At 46.6% G+C, this 25,666-nt stretch overlaps 1 protein-coding gene across 3 annotated transcripts in view; it reads right to left on the reverse strand.

Annotated features, from left to right (window-relative positions):
* Positions 1-25,666, reverse strand: part of PDE4B (phosphodiesterase 4B) — a 360,554-nt gene that overhangs the window by 122,018 nt on the left and 212,870 nt on the right. For all 3 annotated transcript variants that reach the window (XM_066597671.1, XM_066597672.1, XM_066597673.1), the window contains 3 exons: positions 13,278-13,472; positions 6,276-6,312; positions 5,628-5,698 (listed from right to left, as the gene is read on the reverse strand). In XM_066597671.1, coding sequence (XP_066453768.1) covers positions 5,628-5,698; positions 6,276-6,312; positions 13,278-13,472 — 303 coding nt within the window. The remainder of the gene's footprint in view (positions 1-5,627; positions 5,699-6,275; positions 6,313-13,277; positions 13,473-25,666) is intronic.

Consider the following 25,666-nt stretch of genomic DNA (forward strand, 5'->3'; position numbering starts at 1 on the left):
TGGACAAACTGCATTACTACCTAAAACCTAGTTAAAAAGATGAACCATCACCGTGTGGTATACAGGAACTGCATTTGGTGCCACCAACTGCACATTCTTGATGGTTAAAAGGGGTTTTACGGGACGTTTACCCCCTGTATTATTGATGACCTATTTTCAGGATAGGTCACCAGCAGTTAATCGGCAGGGGTATGACGCTCTAAACCCCTGGCGATCAGTTGATCTCAGCCCCAGCACCTCTTGTGTCTAAGCCAGATGTTGACAACTCAGTTCACATTGCATTTGGTGTCAGAAGTGTAATAGAAGGCATAGCTCCCACTGAAATCAATGGGAGTTATGCCTTCTATTACACGTTCAGCTCTGATTGTAATTAGGATGGAGCTATCAATGTCTAACTTACCTGCAGTGAGTTGGGGCCGATATCAACTGATCGCTATGGGTTCCAAGCAGCCGACCCCTGCCGATCAACTACTGATGACCTATTCTGAGAATAGGTCATCAATAGTACAACACACAAGAGGTAAACGTTTTGGAATTCCCCTTTAATGCTTTGTAGTGGTTTGAAGATGTACTATAACGTTTTTACAATGTCCTATGTTCACTGTATCATGTATTTACAGGTGGTGGCTGATGTTCAAATAGCATAATGAAGGTTAACCAACCCAGCCCATAGCTTGCACAGACGTAGCCTCCAATCAGAACTAGGGAAGTGGGAGCAGGTAAAGTTATAGAAATCAGCCACAGAGGATTATGACAAGTTAAACTCACCAAGTAACTTCCTTGCTGTTCTCCAAGGCCTTAGAAGAAGCAGGTATGAGGCCCAGTTTTGAGTGGAGGAAGCATGACCCAAACTATGCTGAATCCTGATTCCTAAATGTATGATACAGACAACAGCAGGGGTATAGTGCCTCTGGAGTAAGGGTAACTAAGAAGCTGAAGCCTCCAGGGCAGTGAGGTTTATCCCTGTTTGCAAGTGCTTACAATCTATGAGGAAATAAGAGTGACACAAGAGGTACAAGTTGGAACTAGAGATGAGCGAGCGTACTCGGAAAAACACTACTCGCTCGAGTCATTTGCTTTATCCGAGTATCGCTGTGCTCGTCCCTGAAGATTCGGGTGTCGGCACGGAGCGGGGAGCTGCAGGGGAGAGCGGGGAGGAACGGAGGGGAGATCTTTCTCTCCCTCTCTCCCGCCCGCTCTCCCCTGCTCCCCGCTGCGACTCACCTGTCAGCCGCAGCGGCACCCGAATATTCAGACCCGAGCACAGCGATACTCGGATAAAGCACATTACTCGAGCGAGTAGTGCTTATCCGAGTACGCTCGCTCATCTCTAGTTGGAACCATTCACTTAAATGGAGCAGCACTGCAGTTCTCCCCACACATCAAGGTATAAGGAGTGCCGCTGTGCAGGCTAAAACAGTGAAGGGGACACACTGCTAAATCAGTGCTGCTGCCCCTTCATTCTCAGTATTGAGAATACATTCAGATGAGCGATTTTCAAACACGACTTCCATCCAATTGTGATATAGATGGAACTTGCAAAAAGAACACAATTTTAAATTGTTTATTTACATGAGCAATTCTTCTTCCAAGATAGAGAAATCGCAGCATGTCCTCTTTGTGGGCAATTCTGTTCAAGAATCGGCCATTATTTCTTTTGGGAGCCAAATAAATAAAAAATAGCATTGTACGGGCACGTAAATGTGATTTTCATATGAGTGCGATTTGATTTTCTAATTTTACTATTGGAAAAATGTAATTTTCATGAAAAAACAAGCATGAAAATCACGTTCTTACAAAACACATCACACTCGCAGAAAAAAACACTGCTTTACAAGTGTGATATCGGTCTGACTTTCTCGGACTGATATCACACTCGCCAGTGTGAACGCACCCTTAATGGAAGTCCCGGGGATCAGACCCCACTAATCATACAGCATAGTAGAATGTCAGTTCCCAGCAGCTCAAAGTTCTTGTGGAATGTTTGTCCCTAGTTGCTGGAAGGGCATCTGAGGAGCATACAGAGATACTAACTTAGTTGGATTTGTTACAATGTATCAGGCTAAACCAGTGACTCCCAACCAGGGTACCGCAACACACTGGTATGCCGTGAGAAGCTCCCAGGGGTGCTGCAGTATACCCTGTGGGCCACCCGACCGCCAAACCCTACTGTTACATAGTGCAGCCGCTAAACTCTCAAGGGGCTGGCTGCAGTAACTTCAGGTAGATGCCCTCCTCGCTGGATGGCAGAAGGATGCTCTATACATGAGAAAGCAACAAGACAACAAGCAGCGCTGGTTCCACCTCCCGAGTCCATACTGCCTGCACTGTCAGCACCTGCAGCTGTTTGTTTCTATACCATGCTCCCATTGGTCGCTGCTGCAGTGATTCCTCCAGGCTCCTCTGTAGTCTCTTCATCCTGACCCGGCTGCTGCGCAGTCCTCCAGGCCAGCCATGTCCCTCCCACATGTCCACCACCACCACTCCTTCCTACCTGACTTCTTATGGGTGAGACAGTGATGATCGGAGTCAAGGGCTTGACTAAGGCTGCATTCCCACATCGCACGTGCATGACATTATTCATGTGCATATTAACAACATATCATAAATGCTGCTGATAACCACAATTTTGCAATGTGGTTTTCAGCCAATCGGCTTCTAAAGGTTAAGCACATGAAACCACACGCTTCAGCTGTAGACGTTGGTCAGCTGAAAACCGCATCTGACATTTCACAGTAAAAATGCATACAATTTTCAATTAACAGTCACATTAAAAACACCATAGAAACACCATAAGTGTGGGAATGCAACTTAAGCTGCCTTCACACGAGCGCTAAAATCACGCAACATTTGTGCGTTTTGAGATGCACAAATCTTGCACAAATATGAACCCCCATCCGTTTGAATGGGGTTATGCATATCAATGATGTTTTCCTGTTTACTGTGAATGGAGGCGGGAGGGCCAGAACGATCCCCGCTGGTCCACCTCCATTCAATTGAGCCACTACCGCTCCTGTTCTTAAGGCCTGATTCACACAAGCGTGAAACACACGGTGTATTAGCTGCGCAAAAAAATTGCCGCTAATAGAAGAAATGGATTCCTTTGAAAACAATCACAGAACACGGCCATATACTTACTGACTAAGGAGGGCAGATAGCTGCATCCTCTCACCACGCAGGCAGCAGACAACCAAAAGAGGGAGCTAATTACACCTGTGAGGGACACCGATGAGACAGCCACTCACACAGCCTCTTCATATAGAGGGGGGTAGCTGCTTGGTGTATACTCCCAGGCAGAGTGGATACAAAGCCCAGGGTGGCAGTACCAATGGGGTTCACTTTTTGAGGTGCAGGGCAACCCGCCAAATTAATATGGCGTCATTAATAGGTTGCTGGTCTACATGGTGCACTACATGTATCAGAAGGTTTGCCACTTTGTATCCACTCTGTGTGGGATTATACACCAAGCAAGTACCCCCCTGTATATTAAGAGGCTGTGTGAGTGGCTGTCTCATTGGTGTCCTGCACAGGTGTAATTGGCTCCCTCATTTGGTAGTCTGCTACCAGCATGTTGAGAGGATGCAGCTATCTGCCCTCCTTAGTCAGTGAGTATATAGCCATGTTCTGTAATTTTTTTTATATTTCCCCTTCCGTGACTTACCTATGAAAACAATCAGACAGGAGAATATCAAGCACGTTAAAAAAAAATAAATTATTGGACATGCGCAACTGTAATTCCCTGCTGCTTGAAAAGACAGGACTCAACCTATCTTTGGTGCGCAAGGCACAGGAGTTTCCATAGACTCCTATAGGGGCTGGATAACTAGGAGGAGAGGGAGGTTGATTAGGTAATCATTCTGATTGTTTAGTTTAAACTTCTAAACAATCAGAATGGGGGGTGCAAGAAGATAAGGGGGGAGGGAGTACTGCCAAACCGCTAAACACGGAAGTACATTTTAAATGTCCCGCTGTAAGCTCCAGTTAGTCCCCAGAAGGATGAAGAGACTAACAGGAGTTTGCAGCGAGACATTTAAAATGTGCTGTTTAGCTGTCGAGGAATTCCCCATAGCAGGTAGAGAAGGAATACTCTACAGGGGGGGTGGGGGGAGATAGAGGTGAAAGTAAAGCCCCGGGGAACCCCCTTCTCTGCAGGGCTTACCTGCATCTCAGCCGGGGTTCTCCATGCAGGAGAAAATTAGGAAATCTCTTTAGCTGGGAGAGAGAGGGGGTGGAGCTAGAGGGTTTCTTCAAGTTTGAGGGAAGATGAGGCAGGGCTAAAGGGAACTGCCCTCTAGCCCCACCCTCTCTCTCCTTGCTATGGGGAAACCTCTCTAGTCCTACCCCTCTAGACACACCCTCCATATGGCCCCACCCCCGCTCTCTCCTTGCTATGGGTGAATCCTGACGATCCTGGGTTTGCCTGCTGGGGATTTCCTTATTCTCCCCTGCAGGCAAACCCCAACATCGCTGCAGTGGGGATATCCCTCTAGCCAGACTGAAATGAAGGAAAGCCCGGCAAAGAAGGGGGTTCCCTTCTCAAAGCTGTAGCACTAGGTTTGTCCATTTTTCTGCAATAAATACATTTTAGGGAAAATTTATTTTTTTTCTAAATAGATGCATTTCAAGTCCTGTAACTTTTTTATTTTTCCATGGACAGAGCTCTGTGAGGGCTTATTTTTTGCGAGACCAGCTGTAGTTTTTATCGGTACCATTTTGGGGTACATATGTTTTTTTAATCTCTTTTATTGCATTTTTTTGAGAGGCAAAACGCTAAAAATTTGCATTTCGCCTCAGTTTTTTAGCGTTTTTTTACGCTTTTTGCCGTGCAGAATAAAAAGCATGTTCAATTTATTGTACGTGTCTTTACAGACACAACGATACCGAATATGTGAGATTTTTTATTTTTTTTTACATTTTTATTTTTTGTACATTATTTTGATCTTTTTTTTTACACTATTTTTGTCCCTCTGGAGGACTTTCACTGCTACGATAAGGCATTGCAGGACATCTCTTCTGCAATGCCTTATCGCTTATTACAGCGATCCCAGGCATTGGCAATACAGGACGCCGGTAACTGGCGTCCTGTTGCCATGGCAACCAGCCGGGCTCTCTGTGATAACATCGAGAGAGCCGGCTGAAGTCACAAAGGGAGCGAGCTCCCTCTGTGAACCCTTTCCCACTTGCGATCTATTTAGGTCGCGGCAGGGAAGGGGATAACAGCGGGGGGCTGTATCTCCGATGCAACCCCCGCTGTTGCAGCGGGAGGCCGGATATCGGTGACAGCCGGCTCCCGCTGCCAGATAGAGTGAGTTCTGTCATGATCTCGCGCTATCCCTATGACGTAAGGGTACGTCATTTTGGGGGAAGTACCCCGCTCCCATGATGTACCCTTACGTCATATGGAGGGAAGGGGTTAATGCTATTTTTCGCACACTTTGGCGCAATTTTTTTGCATGGGTAAGTTCGGCGTGAATTTCACGCTCGTGTGAATGAGGCCTTAAGCAGTCCCTGGTATGGCTCTCAGGCGCATATGCACCCGATAATCATATCATGTAAAGGGACCTTACACTTTTAACATTGTCACTGCTGAGACTACAACAGAGGCTGACCAATCCGCGTCCACTTACTTGTTGGGAGCTCCATGAAGATTGGTTAATAACGTGAAATTATTCCTGACACTGCGCAGGCTGGCCAGCACCTGAAACACAGACGGACGACCATCAGGGAGGGGGGAAACAATGGAGTAAGCATCACTGTTTTGTTAGGCTGGGCTCCCACGGAACCGAAATCCCACAGAAATCCCGCAGCTTGGCCGCACCGAAAAGCCGCAAGATTTCTGCGGGAGAGCCGCAGCTTCAAAACCTGCGATATTTCACTGCCGGTTTGGGAGCTGTTTGGCTGCCGGCATTCCGTTGCGGCATTCTCTCCCCATAGAGAGGAGTGAGGCCGCAACGGGAAAAAAAAATTAATTGTCATGCTGCGGCTGTCAATTCCGCGCTGCTTTGCCGGTTCCGCCCAGGCTTGGCAGCGACAGATTGGCCGTCCCATGTGGATGAGATTTTTTCAAAATCTCGTCCACAAGGCTGGCTAATCCCGGGATTAGGAGCCGTGGGCAGATTTGCCGCACAGAAATTCCGCACGGAATTTCCGCGGTATATCCGTGCCATGTGAACCCAGCCTTACAGCGTACAATGTGACAGCTGAAATCTGATTGATATAAATCCCCAAAAGTAGAAGTAGCAGTTTATAGGCCCACACAGATGAAATGCACGTACCTGGGCGAATGGAGTAACAATCAAGTCATCCCCGTGCCTGAAAAAAAAGCAAAACAGGAAATATTATATCACGGAGAACTGCGAAGAAAGGGGCGGTAAAGATGAAGAACAAGATGGGGATTGACAAGGGGAGGCCTAACTTATGATGTGCACCCCCTTCCCCTCCGCCGCACTTAATAATGGCATATGTGCGGCAACATCCTCTGCCCTCTTGTGTCTGCCCGTTTGTGTAGGCATAGTTTATGATATGCGCCGCCTTCCCCTTCGCCTCGCCCTGCGGTGGAGCAGATGTGCACCCGTGCATCACCAAATAAATCTGTCTTGTCGCACTCCCTAGAGAACTCTATACATTTTCAGGATAAGAGGTAGCCTATGTCCTTCCTCAAGATTCAGGCTATCTCCCTGCCAAATTTTATCACAATCCCTTCTGCGGTTTAGCCGTGAAAAGGTAACAGACAGACAGAGTTATATAAGTATTGGTATATGTGTCTGTATGTATCATGGGGCAATACAGGAATCTCTCCTATCTTTTTATACTCAGGACTGTAGCAAGGGGGCGCCCTCTACGTCTAGAGGAAAGAAGGTTTCTACACCAATGGTTCTTTACAGTAAGAGCAGTAAGACTAAGGAACTTTCTGCCTGAGGATGTGGTGATGGCGAACTCAACAATCATAGAAACGCTATGTTTTCTCTTTAGGGAGAGTCATAGACTGGTAGAGTTGGAAGGGCCCTCCAGGGTCATCGGGTCCAATCCCCTGCTCAGTGCAGGATTCATTAAATCATCCCAGACAGATGTCTGTCCAGTCTGTGTTTGAACACTTCCATTGAAGGAGAACTCACCACCTCCCATGGTAACCTGTTCCACTCATTGATCCCCTTCACTGTCTAAAAACTAATTTGTGTCTCCTCCCTTTCAGTTTCATCCTAGCCATTCACTTGTATGTGAGAGTGTTGTGGGCATACTCTATGATCTGTGCAGGGACTGGAAGGAGGTAAGCTGTGACTATCACCTCTTGGATCCTGTGTTCTCTATACAGAGGTGTAGCCTCCCTGTGATGATAATGAGATGAAAGGTTTTCTCTACAGAACAGGAGGTGTCAGACTATTATTAGGCTAAGGCTACATTCACATCAGTATTCAGTTTGAGTTTTTTCTGCTCCATCCCAAGAGCAGAAAAATGGGAAAAAAAATGCATGCTGTAAAATACCCATTGATTTCAGCGAGTCTTTCCCCTCTCAGTTCACCTCCATCCCGCTTGGCTTCTGTTATGTTGACAAAAAAAAAGACTGACCTGCAGGAGTTTTTTTCCATCCAAAATAACAAAAACTGAACAAAATGGAGCTTTTTGTTTTTGTTAAACATTGCTAAGGATGGGCACAAACAGAAACTGTCCCGCTGGATGTGTTTGTGCTTCTGCCTAATGGATGTTTAGTACAACTATACAAGTGCCATTGTAAACTAAAGCTACACTTTAAATAAACAAAAAGAGGTTCGTTAAAAAAACTCATCACAACAGACGTCTTCTGCCCCATTTACACGCAAAATGCACGCTATTCGTCACGTCTAGATGCAAAGACACCGTGCGCTATTCGTTGTCACTCACTTTCAACCAGCATTAAGATCATTGCTGGTTCGCTGCGTCTAAACGCTCCATGTTTCATATAGAATGTGAAGCGCTGAGTGAGAAGTTAGCGAAAGGTGAACACTAGAGATGAGCGAGCATACTCGCTAATGGGAAATACTCGAGCGAGTACTGTCCTTAGCGAGTACCTGCCCGCTCGTGAGAAAAAATTCAGGTGCCGGCGGGGGTGAGGGGTGTGTTGCAGGAGGGAGCGTGAGGGGTGTGGGCGGGGCAAGAGAGATCTTCCCCCCGTTCCCCACCGCTCTCCCCCGCCGGCACTTGAATCTTTTCTCACGAGCGGGCAGGTACTCGCTAAGGACAATACTCGCTCGAGTATTTGCCCTTAACGAGTATGCTAGCTCATCTCTAGTGAACACTTCTCAGCAGTGATCTGCATGTGTAAGTGCTCTGCACAGAAGCGAGCAACTAGCGGTGACGTCACTCGCTCGTGCACAACGTTCAGCTGACAGTCTTCCCATGTAAATGGGGCATTAGACCCTATCGTTATTTGCACTGAGGCTCTGGGTGATTTCCATTGTTAGGCTTCCCTCCTTGGAGCTGAACAACAAAAGTACCAAAACTGCCAGATCTAGAACCACCCGGAGCGAAATGGTGCTGAAGAGACCCCATTGACTATAATTTGTGATTTTTGTGTCTTTTTGCTCTCTAATAACTGTTTTACTAAAATAGGCAGGGCGTAAAAAGTTGTAATAGCCTCACATCATTGGAATTACTATAATTTATGTCAGTAATGCCGTAAATTATAGCTGAGATCTACACCAGCTCGGAGCAGACGTAGATTTGAGAGTGGCCAGACATTCGCCAAGTTTATTTTGAGGCATGCGACTCTTAACCCTTTCCAATCCACTGTCTGACGTCTGAAGACATTATGATTTAAGGCTGTACAGCTCCGATGTTGGAAGACGTCCGTCGGGGTTCTCTTACTGTATATTGCCAGCCTCTCTGCTGTCAGAGCCTATCCAACATGTCACCTTATGCAGTACTGGCTTTAGCCAGCATATAGCGCTATTGTGTAACGGCACAAAAAGAGTAAGTAAATGTGATTGTTCCCAGCAAGAGAAACCAAGTAATCTTGTAGATATGATACCTTTTAATGGCTAGCAAAAATACATGATGTTATAGCGAGCTTCTGAACCTCTCAGGGTTCTTCTTCAGGCTGGAATGGAATCAATTCGAAGAGGCATGCATATATATACACACATACTTATGACAAGGCACAGACAGGGATGTGATTGGTTTGCACTTAAAAGGAATACTGCAACAGACACAAACATTTTTAACTAGACACTGATAAGGGCGTGAAAGTCTATGGTCCCTGAACTACTGTTGGGGGTTCACCAGGTCAGCAGTGTTATCTGTGTTATAGAGGTCTCATACCTCCCATTCACACATAAAGCTTTGTGAATAATTTAACCCTCTATTGAACGTGACAGAAGTTGTTATAAATTTATATTCCCAAATTCTTCTATGGCTTTGTGACTTGAAACCACCCTTCAATATCATAACTCTCATATCTCCTATGTCATGTCCATGACTAGAAAAGTGTTCGGCCGCAGGGAATTCTGTCTTCCTCTGATTAATCATTCTTGATCTTGGTTTCGTTTCTGTTCCTCCAACAATAAGCCCCCCAACAGGACATTTACTGCACCGGATCAGGTACACAACATCAGACGTGGAACATGTGAATGTCCCCGGGATCTTATAGTCCTGCTGTGTGTTGGGGATCTGTATCCCGTCCGCAGTCAGTATATGTGAGCAGGTCTTACAGCTCCTTACATTACAGGGATAAGTTCCTTTTTCTGTGTCCGAGGACAATCCACTTCTGATTATAAGGTTCCTCAAGTTTGGAGGTTGCCTGTAACACAGAAGGGGAGGGTCTGGGAATATGGTGGTCAGACGGTCATCCTTGTGTAGGTATGATGGGGTTTCTTTGTGGTTTTCCTTAGTATCTCTAGTTGCGGATTGTAGGTTACTACTAGAAGTACACGATTGTTTTTTTTCCTTCTCTGTGTATCGGAGTAGTTGATACCTGAACCCTTCCCTTCTATGTTACAGGCAACCTCCAAACTTGAGGAACCTTATAATCAGGAGTGCATTGTCCTCCAACACACAAAAAGTAACGTATCCCTCCAATGTAAGGGGCTGTAAGACCTGCTCAAATGTATTGACCGTGGACAGGATACAGATCCCCAGCGCACAGCAAGACTATAAGACCCTGGGACATTCACATCTTCCACATATGATGTTGTGTACCTGATCTGGTGCAGTAAATGTCCTGTTGGGGGGCTTAATGTTGGAGAAACAGGGCAAAGACTAAAAGCGAGGAGGAGATCTCATCGGCACACAATTAAACAGCGGAAAACAAAATTACCTGCTGCCGAGCACTTTTCTAACCATGGACATGACATAGGAGATGAGAGTTATGATATTGAAGGGTGGTTTCAAGTCACAAAGCCATAGAAGAATTTGGGAATATAAATTTATAACAACTTCTGTCACGCTCAATAGAGGGTTAAATTATTGCCAAGGATTTATGGGTGAATGGGAGGTATGAGACCTCTATAACACAGATAACACTGCTGGCCTGGTGAACCCCCAACAGTAATTCAGGGACCAGAAGCTTTCACTACCTTATCAGTGTCTAGTTAAAAATATTTGTTTTCTGTTGCAGTATTCCTTTTAAGTGCAAACTAATCACATCCCCGTCTGTGCCTTGTCATAAGTATGTGTGTATATATATGCATGCCTCTTCGGATCTATTCCATTTAAGCCTGAAGAACCCCGAGAGGTCCACAAGCTCGCAATAACATCATGTATTTTTGTTAGCTATTAAAAGGTATCATATCTACAAGATTACTTGGTTTCTCTCACGGAGAACAATCACATATGATTCTATGAGATTTTGAAAATCTCATCTACTTTGCTGCTACTGTAAATGTCGCAGATTTTCTGTGCGGAGAAACTCCACATAGAAAATCTGCAGCAAATACGCCCCGTGTGAACATAATAACCTGATAACTAGTGAAAAATATTTGCAGCAGTCCAGAAAGTGGTTCCTTATTAACCCATGTGTGTAACAATATGATTGTTTTAGAAAATCCATAGAATGAGATAAAATTTTGTATGGTTACAAAACACTTGTTATCAAACACAATTTGGACTGCCTTTGAGAGCGCTGCAATCTCTGAGGCTATATACAATATATTCCTATGCATGCCCCTTTAATCACCAGTTTATATACATCAGGGGCAAATTCTTCCACCACTGGCCAGTTGTAATTATGGAAGACCTGCTTCTTAGCTGCTACAGCAAAAAACCTCAGTGACTATCATACAGTCATAGGGGTACTGGTTCTTATTAAAGGAGATGTCTCGAGGAAGCAGTGAATTTTTTTTTTTGCCCAGTCCCCCTAATTAAACATACATTACTAATTACCCCTGTAAATTACTTTCCTAGCTGGTTTCTACTTACCGTTCCAGCGTTTCAGCCACTTATAAAACTTTTTCCCAAGATGGCCGCCAGCTCTTTTCGCATCGCTTGCTGTAGCCCGACGTGCGCGCTCCCGAGACGCTACCAGCTGTGTCTCCATGGCAACCAGACGCCCCGCAGCCGCCGACCGGACCCCTGGAGTGAACACCGCCGACCTGTCACCCACCGCCAGGCACAAGGTAACCGGCGCAGTCCCCCCCCCCATCACAGCCCCCCTGGCCCAGCGACAGCCCCCCCCCCCTCCCGGCCCAGCGCTAGTTCCCCCATCACAGCGGCAGCCCCCCCGGCCCAGCGCTAGTTCCCCCGGCGCAGCGGCAGCCCCCCCGGCCTAGCGACAGCCCCCCTCATCGCAGCGGCAGCCCCCCGGCCTAGCGACAGCCCCCCCCATCACAGCGGCAGCCCCCCCGTCCCAGCGCTAGTTCCCCCGGCGCAGCGGCAGCCCCCCCGGCCTAGCAACAGCCCCCCCCATCGCAGCGGCAGCCCCTCGGCCTAGCGACAGCCCCCCCATCGCAGCGGCAGCCCCCCCGGCCTAGCGACAGCCCCCCCCATCGCAGCGGCAGCCCCCCGGCCTAGCGACAGCCCCCCCGGCCTAGCGCTAGTTCCCCCATCGCAGCGGCAGCCCCCCCGGCCTAGCGACAGCCCCCCCCCATCGCAGCGGCAGCCCCCCCGGCCTAGCGACAGCCCCCCCCATCGCAGCGGCAGCCCCCCCGGCCTAGCGCTAGTTCCCCCGGCGCAGCGGCAGCCCCCCCGGCCTAGTGACAGCCCCCCCCATCGCAGCGGCAGCCCCCCCGGCCTAGCGCTAGTTCCCCCGGCGCAGCGGCAGCCCCCCCGGCCTAGCGGCAGCCCCCCCCCTGGCGCAGCCCGGCGCAGTGGCAGCCCCCCCGGCCCATCACTTACCAGGACAGCTGGACGGCGGGACAGCTGGGCGGCTTCTCCGGACAGCTCGGCAGCTCTGCACCTTCCTCTAACAGAGGAAGGTACAGAATGGCCGCTCCAGCGCGCTCCCGAGCAGTGACAGCTCGTCTGCGCATGCGCAGAAGAGCTGTAGCGGGGAGCACACTGAAGCGGCTCGTGCTGAATGGAGAAGACCGGACTGCGCAAGCGCGTCTAAAAAAGCAAGCTGCCGGCGAATTTAGACGGAACCATGGAGACGAGGACGCTAGCAACGGAGCAGGTAAGTGGAATAACTTCTGTATGGCTCATATTTAATGCACGATGTATATTACAAAGTGCATTAATATGGCCATACGGAAGTGTATAACCCCACTTTGTTTCGCGAGACAACCCCTTTAAGGAGACGCACTTGGTATAGGAAGTCTTACAGGCAATGGAAAGAAATGCAAATTAACTCCCATCCAGAAAGAAGTAAATGGTCTCTAGTACCTCCCTCAGGTAACTACACTGTAAAATAATATCTGACACCAGAGGCATAACTTGAAGATTCGGGGCTCCAATGCAAAACCAGTAACAGGGCCCCCAACTATAATGCTTTATTCATAGTACTGGGCTCCCTACATGGAGAGGAGAGGCCTTATGGGCCCGGGTGCAACCGCATCCCCTATAGTTATGCCCCTGCCTGACACAATATCTGGCCTTACAACATGACTAGGGGTATCAGCCAAACCAGGCCCCCAACTGAGACTGCTTTGGAGGTCTTGCTTCTGATCAGTACAGAGTAGGGTACTGGATGGCTCGGGAAGATGGCTTTGATACAACTCTTTGGGGAGAGGGGAGGGGGTTAATGATTGTGGAAATCCGGCTTGTGGAGGGAGTCTTATAGACTCTGGGGAAATGACCTGTGGTGAAACTATCTAGGATGGTGCCATGAGTAGAACAGGGTAAGGATGGGCAGGCATTCCATTTTGACTTACTGCTCACTTGCAGCTGAGGAGTTTCTGGACATAGTCTTTGGTGATAGGTCATAATCACTGTCTGACCGGTAGAGGAAGGATTCCCGGCGTTGGTTGTGGCTTGGGAAGTTTGTGTGAAGAACGAGTCCTGAGCCCGGGCTTGTTTGGTGGTCCAAGGGGCTACGTCCTGCTGCTGGGCCATTTTCAACATCAAAACTGCAAAAAAGGAACAGTAAAATGTCATTATAACACACTCTGACTGAATCACACATCCAGAGTCCTAGCACAGCGCATATGCATCCTGATTAGAGATGAGCGAGCGTACTCGGTTCGGGTGTTTTTGCACTCGAGCACCGCTTTTTTCGAGTAACTGACTACTCGGACGAAAAGATTCGGGGGGCGCCGGGGGGTGAGCGGGGGGTTGCAGAGCTGAGTGGGGGGGGGGGGGGGGGGGGGGGGAGAGAGAGCTCCCCCCTGTTCCCCACTGCTCCACCACGCCACCCCCCGGCGCCCCCCGAATTTTTTCGCTCATCTCTAATCCTGATCTAACGTTATTGCATGATTTAATAGAGTATCACCCCCTAGCGATCTATTGATGACATTTCTGTTGATTTAAGCTTCATGCCACCACTACGCGTACACTCGCCTGCAGGAGCCCTGAAACACCGTGTATTCCCTACGTATCTGGCATTCCTTGCTCGTTTCATGCATACTTATTGTATATTTACGCATTCCTATTCACTTCAACGGGCTATCTCTGTCCGTAATACGAACAAACATAGAACATGCTGCGGGTTTTTTCGTGTGCGTTAATTACACACAGATCTGAATACCGCAGTGCAAATCAACGGGGGTTCAGCGCTGCATAAAATATGCCTGTGTGAACTAGCCCAAATACTGCATGATGGAGCGATGTAGTATAACTCTACTACCGCTCAGATGTCAGTAGAGGGCGCTCTTGCTTTACGGATAAAATACGTCCGTTAGCTTTGAGAAGTCACTTGTCGGGTTCTGGTAGAGAAAGCCTCCACTTTTAAAGGTCTTGTTTTGGTGCAGATTGCATGCCCAAATCTGCTGGGAAATTGGCACAATTCTAGGGCAAAAACACATGGGCGCATGCGCTAATACGCTCGCCGCTGCAGAGTGTATTAGGGCATGAACCGGGGTTTGTTTTTTTGCCTATTCAAACTCTACCCCATTGCGTGCGAGTTTGAAATAAAAAAACGGGAAGATAAATTCTGCCCTATATTTGTCGCACATTCGAAAAATACGTGCGAGAAACATAGGACAAGTCCTATTAACGCGCGAGAATCTCGCTAGTGAAAACAAAACCATTGAGCATGGAAGCCACCTGCGCATTTGTTCCATGGAGTGAATCAGCATAAAAATCCGCAGCAGAACTCGAAAAACCGTATTTGCAGACCGGAGAGCCAACTACGCCCAAGATTCTAGAGCGCAACTCGCGTTCGCACAGCACGTGGACAGCCCATCCGTGTGCTGAGCGATGTCTGGGACCGCACATTGCAAGTCCTATCAAAATAGGACATACTGCGCAAATAGACCCATCGCAAATAACGGATTTTATTTTTGTGTAGGTTTTGTACGTCTCGCAATGCACAAAACCTGCACGATAAAATCATCCATATGAATATGCTCGGAGACTCAGAGTTCTGCCGTATATTAAACTGTCAGCGCGTCTTCACACGGCCATGTGTGCGAACTTTTTCAAGCACGCAAAATCTGCATTTGCTAAACACAAAGAATAAAACCCATTGATTTCCATGAGTTTGCTCTCCTAAGCGCATTTTGCGCGCAAATTTCGTGCATGCATTAAAAAATAGGCCGTGCTCGATTTTTCCTGCATTTTGCGAAGTGAAACTGCCATGGCAAGGGCAAAATTACGCAAGAAGAAGGGGTGGCACTGCGCAAAGTGCAGGAAAAGAAGGCAGCTGGACCTTATTAGGCTTTAGATAGCCATTCAGCACTTGAGCGCGCATTACACAGAGTATAGAACCTATGGTTTTCAATGGGTTCACTCTCACTTTTGCGCACTCCGAACGCAACATGCTCTATAATTGTGCACATTTGCTCACCTAAGGCACCATGGGACTAATGAGGCTGCACAGGCTTTTGACTCGCGGTGCGGATGTGTCCAGCACAGGTCCCTGGCAGAGCAAAAAGTACAATAAAGAACGCAGATACGTACGCGATAGCTCAGCCTTCACAGCGCTAAAAATCGTGCTATCGCGAGCGTGTCTGTGGCTATGCTGGTGTGAAACAGCTTTATATTGCACAGAAAGGTCTGTCCCATGCGCGTGAACCGCCCTTATGTGCGCAAAAATTTCCAGTAACATGTGCAGAAACACGCGCAACAGGCTGATTAGGTTTCTCGTTCTTGCGCTCTGGCGAGTGTATTTGCGCAAATGCTCACGTGTCTCTGCCCTCAGATGAACATCATAAAAATCCGACAGAAATGTATGATGCAAAGTTTAAGTTTAATAAAGATATAGAGAATTTTCTGATAAAATAGCTGCAGTCCACAAGGCCTGGCAGCCAATGAGATCGCTCACGGAGGGCTAAAACAGCGTTACCCGCGTCCCCCGAACAGAAGCACAGTGGCTCATCTATGACTCGGACTCAGCTACTACTGCAGGATGAGAGTGTTATCCATCACCTTCATGATTGTAGGAGGCTGCAGAGCGGCGCTCCGGGGAATCACAATCACTGGAAACAGGAGCTTACACTCTAATACAAGGCTGGAAGTGGAGGCAAACTGTAATCTGGACGAGCAGAGGAGGAGGTCTGATGTGCTCACGTCTGACCGAGTATCAAAAATCGTCTATTTGCCCCATTCAGGCACTCACAGCTGCAAATTTTAAAGCGAACCCACAACAAGGTCTATTACTAAGGACTTAAACACATGAATGCGTTTTTCTGCCCTTAAGCGGATAATGCCGCTTTTTAATGCCGGACCTGACTGAGGAGAAGCATCAATTATTATGATTTTAATAATAAGTATATTTTGCCATATTCAGAATGTCAAATGGCTCGTATGCCTCCCAAAAATATTGTAATTAAGAAAAAAAATGCAATGCCAACAATCGCCACCAGGTGCTGTCCTGAAACCATGCAATGGAATGTAAAGGGTTTTGTCCACCCCTTTCACCAAGCAGCTGTCCTGTGCGCTATTATCAGTCGGGGGCCTCCTGCCCATATGGCCACATTTCAGAGGAGAAAATGTAACATTTCACAGGACTGAAATGAATGTAATAGATGGACACACATCCAATGTAAAAGCCATTCTTGCACCTAAACCTGAGGAGCCCCAAATGACGTTCTAAAGGGGGTAAGCAGCTACCAGGCACCTCAGATTTAGGAATCGGGACTTAACTCTCCATGCAGTGTAAGATACACTTGTACAAACTCAATAGCAAAATAAGAAGTTAAAGGGATTGTACCAGAATTGACTTTTATCACCTATCCATAGGATAGGTGAGGAAGGTCTGATCTGTGGGGATCTCACTGCCGAGACCCCAACTGATCCTGAGAACGGGGGTCCCTTGTCCTCCTCCTCTTGTCACTGTGGGTTGGAGACCCCCTCTATGACATCCACATGTTTTCTAGGACACATGGACAGGTGTTGTCTTCATGAATCTAACCTTTAATATGGTTATCTACTTTCTATAATTCCTCTTTTTTAGCTGGGTCCTTTGACAATAAGCTGATCACAGTGTTTCTTGCTGTAGAGACCCCCAGCGATCATCTGGGAAGAACCCATCAGCAAGCATTTAACTTCCCTGCAGTGCCTCCACAGGGGGAATGAAGCATTACAACATCTGCCTTGAAATCAGTAGGGCTGTCGATGTAATGCGCAGATGCAGCAGGTCCTCCAGAGACGCCGCTCTCCACGCTGGCCAGTTAAAGGGAACCTTTCATCACTCTTTGAGCCCCATAAGCTACATTGTGAGGCTTAAAGGTGAGAGAACAGGGAGTTTAGTCACTGATTATGGGGTTCAAGGGTGATGATAGGTTCCTTTTAAGGATGCTGATTGAGACCCCCTTCTCTTAATATTAGACATCCTCTAATGTGCATAGAGCTATATGGAGGGATTGACCTGTTTATTTTACTTCATTATCAGCTATGAAGACTTTACCATGAAGAGTTAACACCTCAATCAGCACACAAGGAGAAGTAAAAATAGGATCAAAGGAATCAAGACAGAAGAAACGCTAATTACATCATTATTAATTTAGGCTGCCTCATCTCAGATCTTAGATCGCAGATGATAACAAAAGGAGGCGTCACCTCTGTAGGGTTAATGACCTGCAGAGAATCCGAGGGACGCAAGGTTGATGTCAGATTATAGGTTGGCGGCGGCGGTACTAGGCGGCTCCTCTCTGCCAGATCAGAAAATGTTTCCCAAGTCAGTTTTATTAATTATTCATTAGATGATGCTTAATGATCATCCCAAAGCTGCGGAGAATATGATTAGACTCCATGGAATCAGATAACTCGTTGTCATCCATTGTTTCCATATCTATAAAAAGCTCTTAAAGAGACCCGACACAGAAATTCATTACTGATGTGCCATAAGTGTTACTGAAACTATTGACCATTTATAACAGATTGGGGAGAATTATTCCAGGACTTTCATATTCATAGGCAATCCTTAACCCCTTAATGGCATGGCCTATTTTGGGCCTAAGGGCTTATTCACAGTAGTGTATATCGGCCGCTGTTTTCACGGCCGGCCGATATACGCTACCATCTGAGCTGTCTTCCCCCTTCCCTCCCCCTCACTGGCTCTCTGCCTCTCTCCTCCCCTCAAGCTGTTTGCAATGGGAGGTGGAGGGGAGGGGCTAAGTTCCAGCCCCCTCCCTGTCCCTTATCCACAGCTAGCAATGGGAGGGGGCGAGGTAGCTTAGCTCCGCCCCCTACAATTGCAAATAGCCAGAGGGGAGGAGAGAGGAAGAGAGCTGGTGAAGGGGAATAAAGGGGGAAGACAGCGGCTGAAATATGCTCCTGTGAATAAGCCCTAAGGAAGCGACGATTTTTGCAGGATTTTCATGTGCACTTTTCAAAAACCATAACATTGTCACTATTCCATTGATATGGCTTGTTTTTTGCAAGCTGAGCTGTAGTTTTTATTTTTACCATTTTTGGCGTACTTATAATGTATCGTATAACTGTAATTAACTTTTTGGAGGGCAGGGAAAAAATATAGTGCCAGGTGCTTTTTTGTCGGGTAGGAAAGGTAGTCCTGGAACTATCTTCCTGTCTGGAATACGTCGGCGGCTGCATAGACTCCTATTGGAGCCTATGACAGCCGCCAGAGAAGGGAGGTGGGCGTGACTGCTAAACTCCCTCCCCCTTCCCTCCTCCTCTCTTCTCCCCTCCGGCTGTTTGCAATGGGATGGCACAAGACAGGGGGGTGGGGGGGCAAACTGAGCTGGCTGCGGACAAGGGGTGGGAACTTATCTCCGTCCCATCCCATTGCAAACAGCTGGAGGGGAGGAGAGGGGTAGAGAGCCAGCGAGAGGGAGAGAAGGCATTGCGGCCTCAATATATGTGCCAGGCTCGGGCCATCTGAACATTAGTTTTATGCGCCTGCTCACGCGTTTGTACGATGCCGGCAGGCGCACATAAATACGCCTACAGCCATGTGAATCCAGCCTTAATCATAGAGCATAATTGACATGATAAATTTTTTTGCAGGTTTGTACCATTACGACAACGCCAAAATTATAAATTGTTTTTTAGGTTTTTGCTGAATTTTTTTGCATTGTCACACTTAAAGTCCCATAACTGTTTTATTTTTCTATGGACAGAGCTCTGTGAGAGCTTTTTTTTTTATGTTACAGCTTTTTTGATCATTTTTTTGCTTTATTTTTAATAGCATTTACCCTGCAGGCTAAAAAGCGTGTTCAGTTTTATTGCACGTGTCATTACGTGTGCGATGATACTAGATATATAGTTTTTGAAAGTTTCTTTTAATCTTTTTTTAAACAAAGAGGGGGAAGTGTGCAAAAACAATTTTCTCTCTTTACTATTTTCCAATTTTTTTTTTAAATACCATTTTATTGGTTTTTCTTTATGTCACTGTAGGGGACTTGAACCTGTGATCTTATGATCGCATTGATAATACATTGCAGTACTGCATTTGCATTATCACTATCCATAGCGATCACAGGCCATAGCAGACCGGGATGCCATTGTGTGGCGTCCAGTTGCCATGGCAACACATCAGTCTTCCACAATTACATAGCGGAGGGCTAATGATGTCACAGAGGGAACACCCTCCCTTTGTGAACCCTTCACATTCTGCGATCATCATTGATCATGGCATAGTGGGACAGTGCGGGCTCAACTTCTGCCATCCATAAGTCATAAATGTACACCTATTCGCAGGAAATGCTTCCCACCCAGGGCATACAGTCTGATCAGTGGGGTTCATAATGCTGAGACCCCCACGATCCGGAGAACAGGAGTGCCATGTCCTCCGCTCCTCTTTACTGGGACCTCACTGCACCTTTCACAGATGGGTGGAGTGACGGCAGCCTATGCACAGTTCTGCACCATTCATCTTCATTGGGGCTGCCAATGACAGCAGAGAGCTTGTATTTGGTTACTACCATCAGTCCCAGTGAAATGAATGGAGCGGTACCGCGGCTTCCTGTGGGTAGGTGATAAAGGTCAGTTTTGGTGCAAGCCCTTTAAATATAGGGCATGAATATCAGATCAGTGCGGTGTGATTCCTGGCCCCTCCACCCATCTGCTGATCAAAGAAATTGCCCCATTCATGGGATAACTCGCTGGTAGAAAGGTCAGTGGGAAATGCCCTTTAGAGTACTTATACTTGTGGTTCCATCTACATGGAAGTAAAATATAAAGGCCTATAAACCATTTTTTTTATCATCATCCTGTTTTTTATTAATTTCCTAAGGATAAATTAAGAAAGGTTTGCAGTGACGGTCAGGCGATTCATTACTGTCATAAATAAAAGACACCAAACAATGTGAATAATTGATGAGTGAACAGGTTAGCAGAGCATAATGCAGAACCGACTCAATCACTCCAGGAAAACAACTGGAAGCAGACCCTTAAAAGACGCATTCAGCGTCCTGTAACAGTGCCGCCAAAGCTCTAGAGGATTTTACTATCAGTTCAATGGCGGCCGCAGAAGTTGCCGTGACCTTCTCTTACTTACTAATAAAAAAAAAAAAAAACTTCAGAGTCGACCATTTTTAAATACCAGTGATTGGAAAAACATGTCCTCCAAACACGACTAGGGCTTAGCCCTTGTTTTAAGAGACCAAACTCTTAAATATTTGCTGCTGCCAATGTAAATTATGCACAAAGTAATCCAACCGCACAGAGGAGCTGACATGCTAGCTAATCACGCAACAGCCTGTGATTGGGTAGGTGCCGCGTTAGCCAAGTAGTCAGTTGCCGTGTAGAACTGTGACAGGCTACGCTGCGGTCTCTGCTCAGCTCTGGACCCATCAGTCACATGCCCATCTAAGCACATGACTGCTGCAGCCAATCACTAGCCTCAGTGGGTACTGAGACTGGTAATTGGCTGCAGTGGTCATGTGTTCCAATAGGCATGTGATAACTGGACCCTGAAGTGATTGGAGGCCGGAGCGGTGGAGGCATGCAATAGGTGAGTATAGCTGTTTATTATTTTTAACCTCCTCAACACTTTTCAGGATAGGGGTCTGACCTGGGGTAGGAATAAGTTTAGGGTTCTGGGCTCCAAATGAGTTTGTTGGTCTGTGGTGGGAATTAATTTTGGGGTCTGCATCCCTACTAATAAATAATAATGCACCTCGATGCAAATAGTTCTACACAGTTTGTAAAACATTAACAAGGAAAACCCGGGTAATTGAACCATTTCTTAAACAAATAGGGTACCCTTGATCTATAGTCACCCCCTAGACACACCAAATCCTGACATCTAAGATCAGCAATGCAATGGAGGCATTGTAAAGTTAACCCTTTCCAATCCAATTTTGGATTCAGGGTTTCCTAAAAGGCTTTCTCTTTTTGCTGTTATTCGACGATGCCATCTGCTGGCTAAAGCCAGTGTGTGTACGCCAGAGAGGCTCCGACAGCGAAGTAGCTGGTAATAGACAGTAAGAATACCCTGTCGGACTTCTTCTGACATTGGAGCTGTACAAGTTTCAATCCGAATGTAGGAAGACGTCAGACAGTGGATTGGAAAGGGTTAAAGGATCTGTACTGGATTTGCATGTAACCTTTAGGGCTTACTCAGACTAGCGTATTACAGGCATATTACACAGTACAAGGCAAATATGCATGTAACATGCATATTTACTGCTCCAGACTATGATAATACGCACCAAAATAGGACATGCTGTGGTGTGAATTTCACACGAGTAATATGAAAAATACAGGTCTGAATGGCTCATGTAAATCAATGGGCTTTTCGCACTGTGTATTACACACGCAAAACATACATGCGTAATACGTAGACTTAGGCCTCATGTCCACGGGCAAAAGAAGAATTAAAATCCGCAGCGGATTTTAACTCTTCTCCTGCCCGCGGATCCGCATCCCATAGGGATGCATTGACCACCCGCGGGGAGATAAATACCCGCGGATGGTCAATAAAAGTGATTTAAAAAGAAAATGGAGCATGAAAAAATCTTGACCATGCTCCATTTTCGTGCGGGTCTCCCGCGGGCTTCTATTGAAGCCTATGGAAGCCGTCTGGATCCGCGGGAGACAAAAATCGGGATTTACTCACCCGCTCCGGTTCTTTTCTGCGCTGCGGCGCCATCTTCTCTACGTCGCAGCCGGATCTTTTTTCTTCGGTCCGGCACATGCGCGGGGCACGTCACCGACATCATCCTGCGCATCTGCCGAGCCAAAGAAAGAAGATTCGGCTGCGACGGAGAGAAGATGACGCCGCGGCGAAAAGGAGATCCGGAGTGGGCGAGAGGTGAGTTTATTCTTATTTATTCTCATTTTCAGCCCTCATGTCCGCGGGGCAGAAGGGACTCGCTATGGATTCTCCATGGAGAATCCGGAGCGGGCCTGATTTTCCCCGTGGACATGAGGCCTTAACCCTTTGCAATCCAATTTTAGATTCAGGGTTTCCTAGGGGGCTTTCTCTTTCTGTCATTTTACAATGGCACCATTTGCTGGCTAGAGCCAGTACTGTGGTATGGGACATGCTGGAGAGGCCCCCGACAACAGAGCGGCCAGTAATATACAGTAAGAATACCCTGACGGACATCTTCCGACATCGGAGCTGTACAGCCTTCAATCAGAATGTCTTTAGATGTCAGACAGTGGATGGGAAAGGGTTAATGCACTCAGATGATTGAGCCCTTATAAGCGCTGGGCCATAGAGCCCTTATAGGAGGTTTGAAGACCGAATGTTTGGACTGTAAGATTCAAGGAAATTTCGTTTCAGCAATTTACATTTTCTCATCGGCCTTTCCATCGAATTAAGTCATCGAGGGAAACATGATAACAATGAAAATGAAATTATACAATACATTTGATAGGCAGTTACACAAAACCCAAGCAACAAGCGTTCCCGAGCACAAGATGAAAGACGGCGCCGCTTAGAAAACTAATATAATCCTTTATCGCAACGTGAAGTTGCCATTTATATGGAGGCGCCGTTATTCCTCTAGATTAGCTTAATAAACCGCAATAAATATCAACAGGATTTAAGCTCACAATTGGGAAAAACTAATTTCGGAATGCGGAATCGGAGAACATGTTTGTAATTGTGGAGAAGCTCTCGGCAAGGAAGAGCGATGTGATTTCTAGACTCACACAGAGATGTTCAGGAGAGCGTTGATAAATGGGAGCTCGTATCATTGCTTTCATAGCCAATGAGTCACTCGAGCAACTGGGAGAGCAACTAGAATCATCATCACGTATACTACACCGAGCCAAAGACAACAGCTCGGCAAATAGGAAGGGTCTCCGACCGTGCTGCGTGTGGAGAGGGGATTGGGGACGTCACTGATCCCAAAGCACTAGCTATAGGCTTGTAATGTGGCCCCTGTGTTCAAAATGTGGCTTTTGCCTCCATTAGAGGTACCCACATAATGAACAGCCAGGATTTGGCATACAGACATTATACTGTACATGTGACTGTCATACATACAGTACATATAGACATATACATGAATGATTGGGTAGGTGCCGCGTTGGCCAAGTAGTCAGTTGCCTTGTAGAACTGTGCCAGGCTACGCTAAGTTGATACATAAGATACATAAGTTGATACATATGTATAGTTATACTTGCACGTATAAGTCACTACGTAGCAGATAGTGGTGCCATTTCTTTGGACAATAAGCTGTGGTAAAGAATGTGGTTCCTCTGTTCTCCTCGGTCCCAGCTCCTGCCATATCAGCTTTAAATGATTTTCTAGAGTCTCTATTTATGAACTTAAAGGGATTCTTTCACCAGGTTCATAAAGTTTAACTCGGATGTGAGCTCCGAGTCATAGGGCCCATGTTGGCTTCTTCCTGCCTGCATAATGCAGACTGACAGCTTTCTCCTTTTTTTGTGTATAGGGAGAGAGCTGTCATTCTTCATACTGCGGGCAGGCAATAAGGGTGGCGGGACCTGCCTCTGTGACTTGGAGCTCAGCTACGAGTCAAACTTCATGGACCTGATAACAGAATCCCTTTAAAGAGGGATTTTTAAGACATATTTTCAAGTTTTCACCCATCAACTGGATATGTGAAGACTGATAGATTGGTGTGGGTTTGACCACCTCCTGCCGATCCTGAGAACAGGAATCCCGCTTCCCCATTCCTCCTCACTGCAGGCTTATTGCACTCCCCACACTGAGGAGGAGATTGAATGGATTGGGATCGGTGGGGGTCCCAGCGGTTGTCCAGTCCCCAGAATACCCCTTTATTATAAGAGCCAGTTCCAAAAATCACTGAGCCTTCTGGTCTTTAACCTATAGAGCTCCTTACACTTTCCTCCTTGTGTGGGGGCAGGGCACGTGACAATGCTGATCTCAGCATAGTTGAACCCAGAGAGCTTGTCACCTTTTTAAGTATCCTATACAAGAAACATTCACTGATATAGTCGAGAAGTTCAACTAACCAGATCTGCTTCTCTTTTGCAGGCTACTGTTAAATTGCGTGGTCTAGAGGCATAACTTATGTGTCCTGGGTCTCAATGCAATAGCTGTAACCCTAAGGGTCCTCCCAATGAGCATGGGGCATTTATAATACTGGTCTTTTCTTATGTGTTAGAGGGGCCTTTGGAATCTTTAAGCAGTAGGGTCTGGGTGTAATAGCTACTTCTATACCCCCTATAACTTTAGCCATGCTAGGGACTGCCTAGAAGGATACCAACATTTATTTTCAAAGTGTAGTAGCTGCCACAAATCACAGACTGCGGGCTGGCAGATCTGCAGACAGTGTGATAACAATCACCACAGTCTCTGCCTCTCCTGCTGTTACAGCATGTGTGGTTTGTGTCTGTGTGCACACATTACACACACACAAATTATAGTGGGTTTACTAACCATTTGGCCTCAATGTCACCCTGGGAAAACAGAGGAGTGGGCATTCTGATAGTGCCTCCCTGCTCATTAGACTAGTGCAATGCAGCATCGAAAGTAAGGGCAAGGAAGTGCAGGACAGTGAACTACTGGTAGAATGCTCGGCTTGCTACACGCCCCCTCCATGAAAATGGATTGCAACCAGCAGAACAACAGAACAATGGGCTAAACCACCTGAAAATCAGAATTTACAGACATGAAGCAGGGTACAAACAGCATCAAATGAGAGGTAAGGAGAACTGGCATCTGATTTGTTTCTACTGGCAATCACTCCAGGATATGTCTCTGCAAAGTTCTCTACATGATATCATAATAATTGGACGGCCATGACTCTTAGTCAGAGTATAATTTTTGTCAGGTGAAAGCGCAGAATCGGTCACCCTGATGCCTTTTCTATTCCTCGTATAGATCATAAAGCCAGTAAATTCAATCTGCACTAACAAGTGTGAACAAATAGAGTGTATTAATAGATCATTTTTGCACGGCTGTCATGTCTTCCACATCATCACATGCTCTAATTAAGCAATTAAACACTACACGCCACACATTCATTTTTGCTTCAGGTAAAGCTACTAGAACAGGAAGTGGGCATGTAAAATGGGCCATTCTAGTTATAGTAGAGGCTCAGTTCAGGGAAATGGACCTATATTATGTCAAACCACTGATTGTCGTGAGCTGATTGGTTTGTAATTGTTTTCAATGCAGCGCCCCTGCAGGAAAAACAAAGTATTACATTCCCTTCATGTTCAATGATAGCTCCCTCTTGTCTTTATGATTCACTAAAGTGTATTCTTTGAGAGTACCGTTCTGCCAAAGCATTGTCTACATAAATTTGAGAGG

Source organism: Eleutherodactylus coqui, chromosome 3, assembly GCF_035609145.1.
Source record: "Eleutherodactylus coqui strain aEleCoq1 chromosome 3, aEleCoq1.hap1, whole genome shotgun sequence".
Classification (NCBI taxonomy): Eukaryota; Metazoa; Chordata; class Amphibia; order Anura; family Eleutherodactylidae; genus Eleutherodactylus; species Eleutherodactylus coqui.